The sequence below is a fragment of the Pseudophryne corroboree genome, chromosome 8 (assembly GCF_028390025.1).
Source record: "Pseudophryne corroboree isolate aPseCor3 chromosome 8, aPseCor3.hap2, whole genome shotgun sequence".
NCBI classification, from domain to species: domain Eukaryota; kingdom Metazoa; phylum Chordata; class Amphibia; order Anura; family Myobatrachidae; genus Pseudophryne; species Pseudophryne corroboree.
This window is the reverse complement of record NC_086451.1, coordinates 446537105-446557422: the sequence shown is the minus strand read 5'-3', so window position 1 is coordinate 446557422 and position 20318 is coordinate 446537105. Positions and strand designations below refer to the sequence as shown.

Below are 20318 nucleotides of genomic sequence, written 5' to 3'. Positions count from 1 at the left end.
GTCAGACAGTCTGTACTGTATCACACACTACTGCAGTGAGCGTCCGGTGACCAGAGAGGTGGTGGGGCATGGCAGTGTGTGAGTGCTGGGTAGGGGGTCAGACAGTCTGTACTGTATCACACACTACTGCAGTGAGCGTCCGGTGACCAGAGAGGTGTTGGGGCATGGCAGTGTGTGAGTGCTGGGTAGCGGGTCAGACAGTCTGTACTGTATCACACACTCCTGCAGTGAGCGTCTGGTGACCAGAGAGGTGGCGGGGCATGGCAGTGTGTGAGTGCTGGGTAGGGGGTCAGACAGTCTGTACTGTATCACACACTCCTGCAGTGAGCGTCCCAGCTTTGGCAATCGGATAAGTACATATTCAAACAGCGCTGTGCCCGCTCCCATTACAACCCACTGATAGGAAGAGAGCTACAGAGGACAGTGCTGCCACAGGGGCATTTCAGCTTCCTGTAGTTCCCTGACATGAGAATCCTATAGTTCATTGTTGGTAAATATTACATTACAGGTGGAGTAACCCTATAACGTCCTCCTAGTATTACCTTGCTATGAAGGTACTGATGTTCATAGTCAGCTATTGGCCTTCCGTCCAGCAGGATTTCCCCGCAATGGGGCTCGTAGAACCTCTCCAGCAGCGACACGCAGGTTGTCTTACCACCGCCAGAGGGCCCAACGAGAGCAGTGACGGTGTCGGGGGGAAGGGTGAATGAGACATTCTGCAGGAAGTTAGAGGAGGAAATTGCAGTATTAGACGGAACATGGACGAAGTTTATCTTGCAGATCAATGAATAAAACAAAAAGAGACATAAGTTATATCTCAGACGCACTCATTAGACTATACTACAGCTATAGCTCATTACTGAGGTTGTAGAAATGTAGGGGAAGATTTATCAAGGCGTGGAGAGAGGTAAACTATTAACCAATCAGCTCAAGTCAGTTTTCAAACACAGCCTGTAACATGGCAGTAAGGAACTGATTGGTTGGCATCTCTCTTAATGCTTTGATAAATCTAGCCCATAATCTGTGCATTCTAAAACTCTGGGGTCTATTTATGATGCAGTGAAAAGTGTGAAGAAGTGAGCCAGTGGAGAAGTTATTGTCAAATCCCCAAATCCCGTTATTCTCCAATGGTGGGAATTTAGTCCCTCCGCAGTTGGAACATTGGCCCTCATTCCGAGTTGATCGCTCGCTAGCTACTCTTAGCAGCCGTGCAAACGCATAGTCGCCGCCCACGGGGGAATGTATTTTCGCTTTGCAGGAGTGCGAACGCCTGTGCAGCCGCATGGCAGCAAACACATTTTGTGCAGAACAAGACCAGCCCTGTAGTTACTTATTCTGTGTGATGATTGCTGCGACGAAGGACCCAGTAATGATGTCAGATACCCGCCCAGCAAATGCCCGGCCACACCTGCGTTTTTCCAAACACTCCCCGAAAACGGTCAGTTGCCACCCAGAAACTTCCACTTCCTGTCAATCTCCTTGCGTCCACCAGTGCGACTGGAAGCGTCGCTAGAACCTGTGTAAAACCTCAAAGCTCTTTGCACTTGTACGCCGTGCGTGCACATTGTGGTGTAGATTAGCCCCGTTCTGCCATAATCGCTGTGCTGCGAAAAAAATCCGTAGCGAGCGATCAACTCGGATTGACCCCCACTGTGACCAGGGGAGAAGTTGCCCATGGCAACCAATCAGCTGCGCTGTATAATTTTGTCGTATGCAAATTATAAATGTTAAGTCAGTACTGATTGGTTGCCATGGGCAACTTCTCCACTGGCTCACTTCCCCACACTTTTCACTGCTTCATGAATAGACCCCTCTGTCAGATAAAAGTGCAGCCATACCGATACACAGTGTGGACATACTGTATTAATGAGTTCTATGATTCAGTGAGAGCACTGTGAAATATGTTGACCTCTTCAGATGTGTGTGGCCAATAAATCCTCATTACCTGGCAGTCTGATGGTTAATGTGAAATACGCAGCTTTTGCAGATCACAATTGCAGGTATAATGAACACTTTGTCACCACTGGTTCCATCGCCCCCATAGAGGACCGTGGGGACAGCAATTTCACCAGTAAATAGCTTATGGCTATAGCTATGATGTCTCTGATTATAGCCTTGGATAAAGAGAGGAGACAGTAGAGGAGACTGCTTAATAAATATGGGGGAATTCAATTAGCCGCAACAAAATCCCAGATAAGTTCCATGGATCTGTGAAGTTATCCCGTATCCTATGGGTTTTTGCCTGAAAACTGAAATTTTTCCTGCAGTAAAAATGGGGGGTAATTGAATTAACCAGGAAAAAAGTTGCGTCTAAAAAAAACATTGCAGTAAAGTCCCATTTTTACTGCGCTAAAAATGATTAGGTACAATTGAATCCCTCCCTTAGTGTGCTAGATTTTAACTTTATCTAACTATAGAGTTACAGACATTAGGTGTAAATAACACAAGTTAGATAAAATTCACTTTAATTTCCAAACATGCGTGTGATATTGAATGTCATACCTAGGTCATTGTATCTAAGGCCATGTACACATCAGAACAATGAGTTCCCCGCCGATCCGAGGGGCGACGGGACGATATATCGCACTGTGCGTACACACTGTGTCTAGTTCGACAATGTTTATGTCGACCACTATAGGTCGACAGTCACTGGGTCGACAGGGTCAGAAGGTCTTTTTTTTTACTTTTTCATACTCAACGATCCACGTGGACTACGACTGGAACGGTAATCTGCCCGAAGCATGGCGAGTGAAGCAAGCCATGCGAGGGGACACAGTGCACTAATTGGGGTTCACGGTCACTCTACGAAGAAAATGACACAAAAAAACCCTCATGTCGACCTTTTGACCTGTCGACCTAGAACATGTCGACCTTCTGACCCTGTCGACCTATAGTGGTTGACCTAAACATTGTCGACCTAGACACTGTCGATCTAATGATCCACACCCCTACACAATAGGTGAAATTTAATAGCCTTGTTTTAAATGATTGCCGCTTTAAAAATACGGGCAGTCCCACACAGCCTGCAACACATTACATTTCACCCGATATCTTCTGGTTGGCACGCACGGCCAACAAGAAGATATTGCAAATGACCCGTGGGAGCACGCAATTGTGGGTACACTGTGCGATCCACACAATATGTTGTTACAATTTGCCTGGAAACGACATATTGTGCCGATATCACTTAAGTGCGTCCACGGCCTAACTTTATATATAAGGCTTCAGGGACGGAACTTTTCCCATTCACATTACATGTCAGCATAGAGCGGTATAAGCCGCCATTTTGGGGCTTCTGGAATGTGCTTGCCTGTCTAGGTCATGTCAATTTTGTCGCTTATGCATACAGGATTTAAAACAGCAATAATACTGAATGCAAAACCACTGTATTTAATACTATTGCAGGTTTAAATTCTGGGGGCGGGAATGCGGTCAGCATCCTGGCGCGTTGGATGTTGGCAGTCAGATGACCGACCCCGGAATCCTGACACCGCTCAGAATGTCGGCCTCAGAACCCCGACTGACGGCATCCCGATGCTGAGTACTGGGGTGAGGGTTATGGACCGGGGGGAGGTTAGGTTTAGGCAACACAGGGGGAGTTAGCTGTATCCAACACCCCGTGTCCTTAGCCCTAGCCGCAACCCCAGATGGGTTAGGGTAAGGGTAGTGGGCAGGTGAGGGGTAAATTAATTGCCCCGTCACCTGTCGGCATTCTAAAAGCCGGGATGCCACGGTCAGTCATGTGACCGACGGCATTCCGACCACCAGCACATACCCATGGCGGCAATGGATGAAAATCGACAGCCCATGAAAACCTGCCGCTTGGTGTAAAGCCTGATAAAATTTCCCCCTGACAGTCTCCATCTTTTGTTGCCCCTATGACACGTCCAGTCGTGCTTCTGGTCGAGGTGACCGAGGACACGCAGCGGCAGTTACACTCACCTGCAGGGTGGTGGCGTCTGGGCGGGAAGGGTAGGAGAATGTCACGTTCCTGAACTCAAATTCACCACGTAGATCATCAGGACAGTGAGAACCAGACGTGGAGACCAGCGGCTCCCGGTCCAGGTACTGGAAGACTTTGCTGGCGGCGCCAGCTGAATGTGTTATCTCACTGAGCATGTGCACCAGGGACTAAGAGGGGGACATAAACGGGTCGGTGAGAAGTAGCGCAGATTAATAGGGATCCATCATCAAATATTTTGGGTAAATCCAGAAAATCTTTTACACTGACTTTTTTTATCAGCATTTTCTGCAGTCTAAAGCCAATCTATTAGCCACATACAGCCCTCCTTGCCCCTCCCTCAGAATAAAAATCATAAACTATACAAACTACTGTAGCATGGCCAGTATATTACCTATACATTCATCACCTGAAAACACACAGGGGGAGATTTATCAAATCTTGGAGAAGAAAAGAGTTGCTATAAGCTTCTGTCATATTTCTAGCACAGCCTGTAACATGACAGAAGCTAATTGGTACTTTATCTTCGTCCACTTTATCTCTCTCCATGACTTAAGGTGGGTACACACTGGCCGATATATCGCGGGTCTGTCGGCCAGTGTGTACGGGAGATATGTCTGTGAACTCCGTCGTTCACAGACATATCGCGTCGGCCCCGCAGCACAGCCGACGGGCAATCTATCTACCGATATATACTGGCGCATCGCTTATACTGGCGCATCGCTGTGTGTGTACGGGCAATCAGCCGGCTACCCGTACACACGCTGCGGCAGCTGGCGGTGATTGACAGCGGAACTGGGCGGGCGTGTGTACACGCCCACCCAGTTTATGACGTCAGTCCCCAACGGATCGGGCAGTGTGTATGCACAGCACACTGCCCGATCCGTCCATAGATATATCTGCAGATCAACTGATCGGCAGATATATCTATCAGTGTGTACCCACCATTAGTAGATAGACCCCTTTATCTCTCTCCGCTTTATAGTTCCCCTCAATATTTGATATATCTCCTCCACAAACTTTTCAGACTGTATGACGTAAAACTCACACACACATAGTCATACAGGTCAACTTACAGACGCAAAATATTTCAGAATGAAGACAGTTAAATCAGCATATAATCACCAGGCTCGGGAAATGGGAAAGTGAACATTAATGGGTTGGAACAGATAGATATAAATGTACAGAGGGAATGAATTTAAAGACTCTAGGCAGAACTCTGACACTTTTTTAAAGCGGCAATCATGTACAATGCAAAACCATGCCTTGTACATGATTGCCACTTTAAAAAAAAAACGTGCAAGTTCAGCCGGTAACCCGCACCGGCCAATTTGGACTTCATTACATCCGGCTCTACATACTACTCCCACACACAGTGTAAGGTGCCCTTATTATACCTCACTGACACTACAATGGACTCAGCAATTATTTTCTCAATTCAGTGATTTTCTCATTTACATGAAACATTATAAGGAATGAAAATTGCAATAACAAATAATTAAAGTCCCCCCCTCCCCCCCAAAAAATGAAGCATCTTTGAATGTAATTAGTAATTACACCTATAAAATACCGCTAGGGATTCTCAGTTTACTCTGAGTGTCCTCCTTGGCCTCCCTGTAAGAGCTCCAAGACTCTATCTGAGAGATTTTCCCAGGGAGCTCCATGATCTTCTATCAGACAGCAATATGTCCCTCTCTGAAAAATCTCCCCTGCTCTCTCTGGGAGGGCTCCGGGACATTTTCTGTCAGATCTCCAGAGTCCACTCTGGGAAAGTTCCTTGTCTTCTCTGGTAGATTTCCTATGCTCTCTCTGGGAGGGCTCCAGTACACTTTCTGTCAGATCTCCAGGGTCCACTCTGGTGAAAGTTCCTTGTCTTACCTGGGATGATTTCATATGCTCTCTCTGGGAAGGCTCCAGGACATTTTCTGTCAGATCTCCAGGGTCCACTCTGGGAAAGTTCCTTGTCTTTTCTGAGAGATCTCCTCTGCTCTCTCTGGGAGGACTCCAGGACATTTTCTGTCAGATCTCCAGGGTCCACTCTGGGAAAGTTCCTTGTCTTTTCTGAGTGATCTCCCCTGCTCTCTCTGGGAAGGCTCCAGGACATTTTCTGTCAGATCTCCAGGGTCCCCTCTAGGAATGATCATTGACTTCTCTGGGAGATCTTCACAGCTATCTCTGGGAGGGCTCCATGATCTTCTCTCTGATTGTCTATTCTTGGAGACAGTGGCCAGTGGGGTGGGGAGTATGACTGGGGAGGTAGATCTGTCAAACATGAATGCGTGTGTCCTAAATTGAGCTCAGTCTGGATGTAAACCTCCTTTGGAGTAGAAGGACAGAAGCTGTCACTCTGGGAGAGCTCCACTTCTCTGCGAGATATCTTCAAAGACGTTTCTGGAGAGATTCATGTCTGTCTCTGGGAGATCTCCATGACTTACGGTTCTGATTAATTTGTCTTCCAGTAAAAAATGTACAGGTCAGTGCTGCATGTTCTCACTGACAACTTCTGTTTTAACAAATGATGATCGCCACTAATAAAAGACTGGATTAAGGTATTAAGAAGTATCCTGTGCTAAACTGAAAAGTATCAGAACCAGATGAGTTAATCAATGCCCTTGTTATACTGTACACAGAGAAGCACTGACTAGGAGTAGCGCAACGCGTTTCGTCACTCACCCGCAAATAGTCTCCCGTCTGCATCTGGAATAGGATGAAGGACACCATCTCCCCACTGCTCATAGCTCCACTCTTGATTAAATTGTGCCCAAGCCATAACATTAGGACCTGAATTCCCAGGTTTATGATCTACAGGAGAGAAACATATTAGTACAGTAAAATACATATGTATGAATCTATGCAGTTTATAATTATTATTATAATATTCTTATTAACTTTTATTTATAAGGCGTCACAAAGTGCTTGCAGCGCCACATAGGCTAAACATATACCAGTAATAGAGCGTAAGGGGATGCGGTCAGTCGAAATACCGACGCTGGAATCCCGACCGCCACAATCCCGACATATTCTCCCTCCCCGGGTGTCCACGACACCCATAGAGGGAGAATATAATAGTGTGCCGAGCGTGGCGAGCGAAGCGAGCCCGCAAGGGGCTGCGTTCCGCTCGCCACCCCTGTCGGGATTGTGTGGTCGGGATTCCGGCGTCGGTATTTCGACCGCCGGGATCCCGTCCAGCGGGATTACGTACTGATCCCAGCGTAAGTACTGGTTATCACCACTGCAACATAGGCAGAGTTCTCCCAAAAACTGCTGAGGGGCATTCGGCAGGAGATGACCACAGTTCTGAGATGGGGGAAGGGATGAAATAAGCCTTTAACGGTCAATTACAGATGTGAAAAAAAGTTAAGGCACAACACCAATGAGATTTTATTTTATGTGAGCTTATGCAACGCTTCCTGCGCAAACCATGTCACAGATGTTTGCTCCAACATAATCCTCTGTGTGACAATCCACTAATCTGTACATGACAGGAATTTCTGTTAACGATGAGACTGCAAGCCAATCACTTAGTCACTAGAACAGAGAAGCTGCCTCCTCCTAAGACAGTTACTGGCAGCATGAGCATGGGAAAGCTAAGTACATTTTTAGTGGTGGGAATATTGGGCAACAAGATGGGTTTCTGCTGTGACCGACAAACCAGAGGAGTCTATGGAGTGTATTAGACATGGGAAGAGTGAGAGACTCCCCAACCCCACCAAGAATAAATAGGGATTTTTGTTTCTTTACCGTAAAAACTCTTTCTCTGATTCCATCAGGGGGACGCTGCGCCGTTACTTGTGGGTTAGAGGCGTGCGGTAGTGGAGTTTGGCACAGAACCTATAAAAAACTAACTCCTCCCCCCTCTAACCCCTCCCATCTCCAGCCTGACTAGTCAGTAGCTCAGTTAATGTTTAGCCAAGCCAATAGAGACATAACAGAATATAACCACTAAACCAGACAAATATATGGGAGGGATCGCAGCGTCCCCCAGATGGAATAATTTCTCTTTCATCCATCTGGGGGACACTGCACTGTTACTTGAGGGATTTCCCAAAGCAAGCTAATGAGAGGAGGGAGACGTAGACGGCATAGACGTCTGTAAAATCTGACGCCCAACAGAGGCAGTCTCTGAACCAAACGTATGAAAACAGAAGAACTTTGTGAAGGTATGCACGGACGACCAGGTCGCCGCTCTACACAGCTGCTCAACAGAAACACCCGCGCGAACAGCCCAAGAGGCTCCAACAGCCCTAGTCGAATGAGCTTGTATTGGAGTAGGCACAGCAACGTCAGAAGAAATGTATGCTTGTCGAATAGCCGAAGTTACCCAACGAGCCACCGAGTTCTTAGAAGCCGGCCAACCACGTTTGGGTGCGTCAACCAGCACCAACAACGTATCCGTGCGACGAATAGATTGAGTACGAGACAAGTAAATGCGTAAGGCCCGAACCACATCCAATAAGGCCAAATGTCTTTCCTCCCTGGAGTAAGCCGGAGTAAACGCTGGGAGGACAATGTCCTGATTAAGGTGGAAAACCGTTACGACCTTCAGAAGGAAAGAAGGTTTTGTACGCAAAATCACGCGGTCATCATGAAAGACCAACAAAGGCGGTCTGCAAAACAGTGCCGCCAACTCCGAAACCCATCTGGCTGAGGCAATGGCCAAAAGGAAAACAACTTTGAGTGTTAGAAATCATAATTCCACAGATTCCAAAGGTTCCAACTGAGATTTTTGAAGGGCCGTAAGGACTAAATTTAAGTCCCAGGGAGGAACCGGGGGAACAAAGGGTGGTTGAATTTGAATAACACACTGTAGAAAAGTCTGTACCTCTGGAATGAGAGCCAATTTCCTTTGAAAAAGGACCGATAAGGCAGAAATCTAGCCTTTTAGTGAGGCAAGTCGCAAACCCTTAGTGAGGTCATCCTGAAGAAATTACAATAGATGAAGCACCCTAAATAGGTCCAGTGTCAATCCGCATTTTTCACACCAAGCAATGTAAATGTGCCACACCCTGTGATAAATTCCAGAAGTTACCAGCTTCCTGGCCTGAATCATCGTCTGTACAACTGGCCGAGATAAAGAGAACGGAGGACATTTTATATGGCTGTAGTGACATAAAATTCTGAATAGCAGGCTGAATGAAACAGCTGGAGAAGTGGAGGTATCCATGGTAACGATGGGCCTATGAGTTGACTGAGGAGTCTGGTGATGGGAGGGGCTTAGTCCTTATAAGGAGAGGACTGATTAGGTTCCCCCTCTTTTTCCTCAGTGAAAATTGAACAGTGAAGTGCTCTGCATTTGTTTTGTACTGAACTGTGTATTATTTGTGATTTTGTGGTGTTTTTCTTCTCATTTCCTTTCCATCTTTACTAATCTTTAAGCTTTTCATTCTCCTTTTATTCTTGGACTTTCTCTTATCTATCTTTTCTATCTTTTAACATGCCGAGGCCCAGTCGTGCTGTGCGTCCCCCTGTTCGTTTTATTGACAGCGGGGAAAGGGATGCTGCTGTCTTAGTGACAGGGAGGGGGCAGCAGCGGTCTGTACAGACAAGAAGTCAGGCTAGGAATAGTGTTGGTAATGCCGCCACCAGGGGTCGGGCTCGACCGCCTGAGAGGCTTTTGGCGGGCGAAGCTGCGTCACGCAGAGGCCGGGTTAGTAGCGCGTCTGTGACACGACCTGCTGTGGTGACTAATAATTTGAGAAATTACTCTAAAGAACCAGTTTCCGTGAATAACATGTCACGAAGTGTGGGGGCTATGGCGGAGTCGTCGAACGGGGTGTTTAGGAGAATGGTAACATCTCGGGTAGTTACCTCAGGAGTGCATGTGCCTGAGGTACGCCGCGGTCGCCCCGTGGGCCCGCGGGGGGCCGTGGCTGCCAGAGGTGGTCTACGCAGTTCGGTTCTTACCAGAGGTGAGCACAATGGGAGAGGTACAAGGTTACAAGAGTCGGTGCAAGGAGAGGGGGCACCTAACAGTGGTATTACAATGGGTTCGGTTAGTACTATATGTAATAGCGCTGACACGGTTGTAGGGGCCAGGGCGCGAGCACATCGGGTATTAGAAGTGCTGTAAGACAGCAAGGAAGGCCCGCCACGTGTAATATTAGGGGTAAGAAAGGAGCACCGGAGCTACGTGTTATGAGGGGCACAGTACCGGGGAGGTCTTATGCCGATGCGGTACGTTTTGGAAGTAATGGCGCTGGATTCAACTCGTCTGAGGTAGTGTCTATATGCACCTCGGTTATATCAGCGCTGGTCCCGGTGCTGAACGCTAATAACACCGAAAGGAATTTTTTGAGGGAGGAGAATACTGTCGGTCTGCAGAGGGATGTTGTTAGTGAATCAGGGGCGGCTGTTTTACAGGCCAGATCGGGTGGAAGTAATAGGGGCAATAGGAATGTTAATGAGTTTTTGGTAGATGTTTCTCCTTGCATTTCTACAGAGTCCTTTGCAGCCCCTGATGTACAGGACGATTCTGGGGAATCAGCTGCTGTGGTGGAGTCTGCCCTGGACGAGGGAGGTCTTTATGGTGAGTCGGTTGTGCACCCGGCAGCGCGCCAGAATGATGCAGTGGTGGAGACTGGTAACAGGGGCGCAGTTACAGATAAAGTATGTGGGAAAAAAGCGTCAAAAAAGCGTAAGCATAGGCGCAGAGGTCACAGGGACTCATCTACTTCTTCCTCTGAGTCCTCAGTTTCATGTGATAGCAGATGCAGGGGTTGCAATGCAAAACATAAAAGAAGGCGCAGACATAGTAGCTCCGGCATGTCCTCGGAGGAGGGTCCTGAGGATTCTTTGCAATGCGCTAATACTGCGGTATTGAGAGGAGTACGACCTAGAATTAGGGAGCGTATTAGACAAGGAAAATTTGTCAATATATTTGCTTTAACTAGCAAAGGTAGGAAAGCATTAGAAGCGGCTACAAAGAAATCAGGTATAGGTGAGGAGGCTTATAAGTCTTACTCTAACTGGCAGAAGGGCATGCTTATTTTTGCAGCCTGTTATTTGGAATCCAGGCCTCAGGAGCACATGAACATTATCAAATATATGTATTTGCTACACGAATTAGCCAGATCCGGGCGCGGAACAGCATGGAGGGCCTATGATGAGGAGTTTCGGAGAAAACAAAATGGGAAGGAGATTATGGATTTTGGTAAAAAAGATGTGGAAATTTTTGTAGATGTTACCCAGCCTCTTAAGAGTGGCCTAGAGGGTCTGGGAGATAAACGAGGTAATTCTAGTAACAGATGGTTGGTGGGTAAGAATCGGGCAGGCAAATGCTATGCCTTCAATAATAGTCAATGTACCCTAGGGTTCAAGTGTCGTTTTCGGCATGTTTGTATCCGCTGTGAAGGAACCCATCCCATTAAAAACTGCCAGCAAACAGCTAGTGGGAGAGGTTGGCACAAGCAGCAACAACGAATCCCAGCTGCGGCAGTGTCTAAGTAGGGCACCTACTCCAGTTAAGTTGAACAAATTATTGCTTTGGTTGGATCACTATCCAAATAAAGACGATTCTGAGTTTATAAGGTTAGGTTTCTCAAAAGGTTTTCCGTTGCCTATTAAAGGCCAAGTTAAATGTGGTCGGGTTTGCAATTTACGTTCGGCTCAGGAGTTCCCAGTTATGTTAAAAGAAAAAGTCGATAAGGAAGTTGCTTTGGGTAGGATGGTAGGTCCTTTTAGTTGCCCTCCATTGCCTGAGTTAATTTTGTCCCCAGTTGGGGTTGTGCCAAAAAAGACTCCAGGTAAATTCAGGTTAATTCAGCATTTATCATTTCCAAGAGGGTCTTCAGTGAATGATGCAATTCCTGAAAGTTTGTCCATGGTAGTGTATCAGTCCTTCGAGGACGCTTTAGCCAAGGTGAGATCATTCGGTAGAGGGGCTCTTATGAGTAAAATTGATATAGAGTCGGCCTTTCGGCTGTTGCCCATTGATCCGGAATTTTTTCGTTATCTAGGTTTCCGGCTGGATGACGGTTTTTATGTGGATAGGTGTCTTCCAATGGGTTGCTCCATATCCTGTTCATATTTTGAAAAATTCAGTAGTTTTCTGCATTGGTGCATTTCCAAAAGTACAGGTCAGTTTGGAATTGTTCATTACTTAGATGATTTTTTGTTCATGGGTCCTGCTGGATCCGACATTTGTGGGAACATTTTATCAAAGGCGTTGTCATTATTAAAAGAATTTGGGGTCCCAGTGGCTGAGGAGAAGACGGTAGGTCCCACAGCGGTGTTGACATTCTTGGGTATAGAGATTGATACCATAGAAGGATGTTGTCGTTTACCCAAAGAAAAAATAGAAAAATTAAGGGGAGAGATAATGGTGGCTTTGGCAAACGGCAAGTTGACGCTCAAACAGGCCCAATCATTATTGGGGTCTCTCAATTTTGCTTGTCGAGTTATACCCATGGGTAAAGTTTTTAGCAGGAAGTTGGAGAGAGCCACAGCGGGTGTTAAAAAACCGAGACATTTCATAAGATTATCCAATGAAATTCGCAGGGATCTACACATTTGGGAAGAGTTCCTGTCCACCTTTAATGGTGTTCTCATTTGGCAGTCCATACCCATTTCCAATGTTGAGTTGCAATTATTCACGGATGCAGCAGGTTCCACGGGGTTTGGAGCATTTTTGGAGGGTAGGTGGTGTTCTTCCCCATGGCCAAAATCTTGGGTGGAAGAGGGTCTCACTAGTAACTTGTTATTATTAGAATTATTCCCTATAATGGTGGCTCTGGAGTTATGGCATGAGTTTCTAGCCAACTTGTCAGTAGTTTTTTGGTGTGATAACTTGGGGGTGGTTCAGTCGGTCAACAGTCAGAGAGCATCTGGCCTTCCAGCACTGCGATTGTTGGGTCAGATAGTATTGCGCTGCCTCCAATCAAATATAAGTTTTTGCGCTAAGCATGTTCCGGGCATTGAAAACGGCGTGGCAGATGCGCTATCGCGTTTCGAGTGGCGCAGGTTTAGGGTGCTAGCTCCAGATGCGAATGTATCTGGTGACCCTTGCCCGTCTTATGCCTGGCAGGTTATACGCCCGGATTGGAGGGCTTAGCTCTGCGAGCCCTGGCTCCCTCCACTCTCCGAGGGTACAGAAATGCCATGGGAGAGTGGGAAAGATATGTGCGCCTGCATCAGGAACAAGGTAAGACCGATTACGCAATGTTATTGGATTATGTGTGGGAATGTTTTAGAGCAGGCAGATCAAGAGGGTTCGTAACACGTTTACTGTCTGCTCTTTCTTATTTCTTGAGGCTTTATGGCCAGCATGATTTTACTAAGTCTTTCTTTCTAGCAAAGATTATTAAAGGTTGGGCTCGAGTTATGCCCCCTGTTCAAGATGCACGTAGACCAATAACCATTTCAATATTGCGGCGCATGGCGGTCGTGTTGCAGGATGTCTGTGCATCTAATTACGAAGCACTTTTATTTACATTGTGTTTCGTTATGGCCTTTTTTGGGGCCTTTAGAGTCAGTGAACTGGTGGCTGCTTCGAAATCAGCAATGTCACCTATGCTTCGTGAACACGTATCAGTGGAAGAGGGAGGCTTATGGTGCAAAGTACAACGTTCCAAAACGGACCAATTGGGCAAAGGTTGTTGGGTCGTTTTGAGATGTGTGGATGACAAAGAGATTTGTCCTGTGTCCTTGGCGAGGATTTATGTGAAAACAAGGTCTGATATGCCAGGTCCATGGTTGCAGCATTTGGATGGTATGCCGGTGACTCAATTTCAATTTAGATGGGTGATGGAACGTTGTATTTGCACGATGGGTTTGCCGGTATCGAGATATGGTACCCATTCGTTTCGGATAGGTGCGGCAACAGCAGCAGCTGCGGAAGGCTGTTCGAGCGGGCAAATTAGAGCCTTGGGAAGGTGGAAGTCTGATGTATTTCGGAAATATATCAGGTTTTGACCTGTTTTATAAAAAAAAAATAAAAAAAATCAGACTTGAGGTTTCAGCCACTCGCCATATTTGGGGGTCTTGAGGAATTTTTTATCCTGTTAGGTGCCTTAAGCCTAGGGGTTTATACCCGCCTGACAGGTGTGTTTTTCGCCTCTCGTCAAGTCTGATCCCCCCCCCTTATCTAACTCCCTTTGTTAAAAGAAGAGTAATTCTCTTCAAAAATTATCACATTAGAGGCCAAATTAAAATATTTAATAAATAAATAATAAACCATTTTAGCAAGATTTTAAAGGGATGTTTTTCGGGGTAATGTTGTTGCAAGTTTTTGGTTTTAGGGGTTGTTTGTTCAATTAGTTCTGTGAATGCTTTTGTATTTTCAGATTTGCGGTTGGACGAGTGTCCGATTTGGATTATGGGGCACTCATACGTTTATTATGGTGAAAGGTCTGGTGTGGAGTGCCTTCAGTCCCCGGAATCTAATCTGGTCAGATGGATTGGAGTGAGGGGACTTCGGTGGGAGCAAGTCATCCCGCTTTTTTGGCAGCAGTTGGAGAGGTCGGGATACCCCCTGAGGGTGGTGTTTCATGTTGCCGGAAATGATCTGACCAGGAGGTCTGGTTTAGATCTTCGTAAAACCATAGTTAGGGATTTAGTTAGTCTACAGAACAGGTTGTGCTTTCTGAGTGTAGGATGGTCGGAGATTATCCCTCGTTTAGTGTGGAGGGGTGCGGACAGACCGGCTGCCATTGAGTTGATCCGGCGCCGGATCAATTCCGTGGTTGGCAAAGCTGTTTGCGAAAATTGGGGGTTTGTGGTCCCACATCCCTCAATTTCGGTTTCTGCTCCTCATCTTTATATGGCTGATGGTGTCCATCTGAATTTGAGGGGTATTGAAATTATTATGGAAGATTTGTGGTTAGCGGTTTTTACTCAGGAGTTTTATTGATAGGTTGAAGGTTTTTAGGAGTAGTTAAGGATAGTTTGTAAGGTAGAGGTATGGTGGCGGGGGTTTCGTTGAAACTGTGGCGGTTGGGACGGCCTGAAATTGTGGCTGTAATTTAAAGAGTTTTATGGGTGCTCAGGAGATGTGAAGGTGGTGGAGTTTGATACATTACGGGGCCGGAGTTCCATCGGACCAGGTGGGCTTCGGTCTCCGGTGGAGTTTGTACACACCTGAGCACCTTTGGGTGGAAGTTGGGGAATACCTTGAGTGGAGAGTTGGCCACGGTATTCCCGAGAAAGAGAAAGAACACAAGGGGTGGCAAATGGCCCATGGTGGCCCCTTGTGATGAGTGGGGGGCTGGGCTGAAATTGGGCCCCTTAAAAGCCTCCCCTTGGGATGTATGGGGGCTGGGCTGAAATTGGGCCCTTAATAACCCCCCCCTTGTTATGCGATGGAGGCCGGGCTGAAGTTGGGCCCTTGCCTCCTTTTGTGTTGTGATCAGCCACAGTTAAAAGGTTAGAATAAATAGGGACATTTAAATAGGCCGTCCCTCCTTGCCACCATACCATTTGTGTTAATAAAAGCTGACAATTTTCAAGAGAGAGACAGGATTTAGGCATTTAAGATTTAAAATGGGACGAAACGAACCATCCGGTTTGTTTACGAGAAAAAGACTGGAGTTAAATCCATGATCTTTCTGCTGGTCGGGAACTGGAAGAATTACACCACTGTGCAAAAGGGTGGCCGCTGCTTGCAGAACAGCTCAACGTCTGGAGGGATCGATCGGGAGACGGGTGACGAAAAAATTATGTGGGACTGTTTCCTCGAGATCCAAGATATATCCTCTAGATATGACCCCCATCACACAGCGATCGGGTTTCGACAGGAGCCATACGTCCTTGAAATGTAGTAACCGAGCCCCGACCACCGGTGATCCCCCCGAAGACCCTGAGGTCGTCATGCAGTAGGTTTGTCGGCAGGCTTAACGGCCGGTCTGCGAGTTGCCTGTGTTTTCTGCCTCTGAATGCTCCTCTTCATGGAAATCTGGAGAAAGCCCAAAAGGACTGAAAACTTCCTCTGTCTTGAGTACGGAAGGACCGAAACTTCGTGGATTTTGGTTTTTGAGGGGCAACCGGAAGAAAGGAACTCTTACCACCAGTAGTATCCAAAATAATCTTTTTTAGTCCCGATCTGGTAAGAAACTCCCCTTCAAAGGGCACCGCTGTTAGGGTCTGTTTTGAATCAGAGGCAGCATTCGAGACCCGAAGCCAAAGAGACCGTCTTGCCGTTACGGCCATGGCAGAAACATGCGACTGTAACGCTGCAGAGTCCAATAATGCTTCTCCAACATATGACAGAGCCTCTGATATTTGTTCCGCCAACTGAATATCTTCCGCCGGATCGTCAGATTGCATACCAGACACCACCTGTTCTAGCCAGTCACCTATGGCCTTAAGAACCTAAGCGACAGCAAGAATTGGACACAAAGAAACACCTGAGAGAGCAAACATGGATTTTAGGATTGCCTCTATCTTCCTGTCTGTAGCATCTTTCAAAGTCAACGACTGTACGGAGGGAATAACTGTAGTTTTCACTAAGCGTTTAATGGGGGCATCTACCTTTGGGGCCGTCTCCCAAAATGTTGTATCTTCCTCTGAGAAGGGATACAGAAATTTCAACTTTTTAGGGGCTTGAAAATGAGACCGGCTTAAGCCAGGGTTCCTTCAGGATATCTGCAAAGTGTAAATAAGAGGGATAAACAACAATCTGTCTTTTCTGTCCTTTGAAAAAGGCAGTTGAAGTCTCCGCCATCTCCGTCTCCTGGAGGTTAAGAGTCTGACGAATGGCCTCTATCAGCAGTTTGACACCTGAGCTCGTAGATAGCTCCTCCTCTTCCCAAGTTAAAGTATCCTCCCATTCTGAGTCTACTTCATCTTCCTCCAAGGAAGGGGTCATAGGATCTAACTACTCCCTTGGAAAGGTTATGGTGGGTAACGGATGTGTCCGTTTTGTAGCAGCCGAACCGCTTGAAGAGTTTACAAATTTATGCAAGGACTGAGTTAAGTCAGAAAGACTTTTGCCCATATTTTTCGCCCACAATGGTTCTTCGGGAGCCTGATTGGGGCCCGCACCTGACTGGGATTGACGTAACTCTGAAATGGCATCGGCCATGTGTTTAGCCCACGGAGGCATAGACTGATCTACAGAACCTCCCTGCTGGTCCGCTACTGGTGAACCAGAGCACTTTATACAGAGAGTACCCACGTCCGTGCTACCTTTTGAAAGTTTGGAACCACATTGTGCACAGGCAAAATTGTGAAACGAAGCTGTCTTCCCTTTAGTAGATTTGTCCTGTTTATTGGCCATATTCTTATCACAAAAAGTTAACTAAAAATTAATAAAAGGTTTCCAAAACTTAAAGTGTCCTTAGAGCCACAAGAACTTGAGTTCTATGAGTGAAGCCCCCTCTTACAATGAGTGCAAAACTAAACAATAGGCCTTAGTATATATAATAATACAAGCTATCAATATACTTGCTGTTGTGCTGATCCCCATCTGAACCGAGCAGAATGAGAGCTGTGTAGTTAAAGTGTGTGTGTGTGCGCAGCATCCCCCGCCGAAGATGGCGCCCGGAGCTGAAAATTCTCCACAGAGGCTGGGCGGAAGTGCACGTGGGTTCACCAAGGCGGGAAGTGTCTCCTTCCCATCAGCATCACCGCCGCGCCTAGTCCTGCCCCTCCGTTAACGGTCCCTGCTGGCTAACCATGGCGGTAATATACTGAGTGCCCGGAGCCAGCGGGAAGCTGTAGCAATCACACCTTCCAACTCGCGCTTGTACTGTAAAAGAGCATCAGTCTGCAGCCACCTCCGGAGACGAGGAGGAGGGAGGGGGCGGGGGGACACACGAGCGGAGAAGCGGGCACAGCACAGTGAACACTATACACACACAAATACACCAATACACCACGAGAACAGTCCAATACTGTCAAAGACAGATTGTGACTGTTGTGTACCTTAGTAGTGCCTCTTCAATCCACAGAGAAAGAGAGAGCCCCAGTGTGAAGAATGCTGACCCTTCTAGAGGCAGCCGAGAGTGGGAAATTCACTAACTAACCCCACTCTAGGACAGGTACGAAATAAAAACAATAAAAACCTAACTAAAAGCCATAGGTCAAAAAAACTGTGTCTGTACTCCATAGGCACAAAACAAAAACTGAGCTACTGACTAGTCAGGCTGGAGATGGGAGGGGTTAGAGGGGGGAGGAGTTAGTTTTTTTATAGGTTCTGTGCCAAACTCCACTACCACACACCTCTAACCCACAAGTAACGGCGCAGCGTCCCCCAGATGGATGAAAGAGAAAAAGGATTTAAAAGTTAAAAATGCAAAAAATAAGTATGGGACTGTGGAAATAAGAAGCAAGTTTTGGGGATGGAAGGAGAAAGGGGTGGATGAGACAGATAGGGTGGCTGATGAACTGGGAGTGCGGAAGGCGGAAAATATTACAGCACCGACAAAAGGGCAGACACAAGGGGGCACAGATAGAGCTCCAGGAGTGTTTCTGACTTTAATTCCTTGAAACCATCACCAGCATATCAGTTCCGTTTCAAAATCTTTCTTGTGATTTCCTTTACAACCATAAGTCCTGTGGAGTTACAGACACAACGCATGACATCTGCCAATCATACGGAGCCCTTACCCTTGTCGCCAGCAGATAGACAGCTCTGACCAGGTCCCTACGTGTCTGGAGATCATGTGTCTTCCTCAGAGACTGCTCGTATCTCTTCACCTCCTCTTCCTCAGCAGCAAAGCTTTGCACCGTCCTTACCGACTCAATAATCTCTTTCGCCAGGTCGCTGGAGCTAGCGATGGAGTCCTGAACCTTCTTCACCAAGACCTAGGTGACAACAGTAATGTTACTGGGGCTCATATGAGGGGTGTTATGTAATGTGTCTTCCGTGAGTTCACTGCTAAATTAAAAGCGGCAATTAGAAGGCTGTTTTTGCACTATGATTGCCTCTTTAACTCACTTAAAACACACTAGTTTTTTAAACTCTGAACTTATTACATAACCCCCCAAAGCTTTACAACTACTGCAGTAAGTACCCTTTGTATTTCCTATTAACAGCAACATTACCCCCTTACTGAGCAGGTAAGACATATGCATCAAGCAGTATCCCCCCACCTGTAACATTTACAGTACCTCTGCCTACCCCCTATATCATACTAAGGGGGACATTTACTAAGCAGTGATAAGAGTGGAGAAGTGAGCCAGTGGAGAAGTGCCCATGGCAACCAATCAGCACTGATTTAACATCTATCATTTGCATTCTATAAAATTATACAGAGCTGCTGATTGGTTTGTGGGGCACTTCTCCACTGGCTCACTTCTCCGCTCTTATCACTGCTTAGTAAATGTCCCCCTAAGGCCCAGATTTATCAAGCCTTGAGAAATGATAACTTGCACGGTGATAAAGTACCAACCAATCAGCCCCTAACTGCCATGTTACAGGCTGTGGTTAAAAAATGACAGTTATGAGCTGATTGGCTGGTACTTTATCACCGTGCTATTTATCTCTCTCCAAGGCTTGATAAATCTGGGCCAAAATATTCCGCAAAATGGATGGTGGCACCACACAGGAGAGCGGGGACAATGTTAAAATGATGATTTTCTCTGGAATTAAAACTGTCCTAATAAAGTTCCATTTGTCAGATCATCGCACATCCATATAACCCATAGTTACCTGGTGGTATTTATTGTACAGGCTCTGGACACCCCATGTGAGTGGAGTACTGATAAAGGTGAGGAGAGTGAGCCGCCAGGACAGGGAGAACATGAAGTAATAATGTCCAATGCACTTCACCAGCATTCGCAGAGTGATGTTCACATTCCCTGCAATAGAGCGGCTCACCAGCGCTGTGTCATGTGACAGCCGAGAATTGATGTCACCTGCAGGAGACCAATGACAGCACTGTAACATACACACCTAAAGTTGACAACTCCCCCCTTTGATAAGTGACAAAGGCGAGTTTAGAGATGGGGACTTACACAGGTGAGAGAGAGAGGTGAGGATTTACACAGGTGAGAGAGAGAGATGGGGACTTACACAGGTGAGAGAGAGAGATGGGGATTTACACAGGTGAGAGAGAGATGGGGACGTACACAGGTGAGAGAGAGATGGGGATTTACACAGGTGAGAGAGAGAGATGGGGATTTACACAGGTGAGAGAGAGATGGGGACTTACACAGGTGAGAGAGAGATGGGGATTTACACAGGTGAGAGAGAGAGATGGGGATTTACACAGGTGAGAGAGAGAGATGGGGACCTACACAGGTGAGAGAGAGAGATGGGGACCTACACAGGTGAGAGAGAGAGATGGGGACCTACACAGGTGAGAGAGAGATGGAGATTTACACAGGTGACAGAGAGATGGGGACTTACACAGGTGAGAGAGAAAGATGGGGACTTACACAGGTGAGAGAGAGAGATGGGGACTTACACAGGTGAGAGAGA

General features: G+C 46.8%; 2 protein-coding genes across 3 annotated transcripts in view; one reads left to right on the top strand and one right to left on the bottom strand.

Annotated features, from left to right (window-relative positions):
- The window catches only part of TAP1 (transporter 1, ATP binding cassette subfamily B member), a 209578-nt gene that overhangs the window by 131495 nt on the left and 57765 nt on the right, over nucleotides 1-20318 (top strand). The window lies entirely within an intron of this gene.
- Nucleotides 1-20318, bottom strand: part of TAP2 (transporter 2, ATP binding cassette subfamily B member) — a 64564-nt gene that overhangs the window by 10040 nt on the left and 34206 nt on the right. For both annotated transcript variants that reach the window (XM_063938192.1, XM_063938191.1), the window contains exons 5-9: nucleotides 19548-19753; nucleotides 18503-18700; nucleotides 6635-6763; nucleotides 3943-4131; nucleotides 543-716 (exon numbers count right to left, since the gene is read on the bottom strand). In XM_063938192.1, coding sequence (XP_063794262.1) covers nucleotides 543-716; nucleotides 3943-4131; nucleotides 6635-6763; nucleotides 18503-18700; nucleotides 19548-19753 — 896 coding nt within the window. The remainder of the gene's footprint in view (nucleotides 1-542; nucleotides 717-3942; nucleotides 4132-6634; nucleotides 6764-18502; nucleotides 18701-19547; nucleotides 19754-20318) is intronic.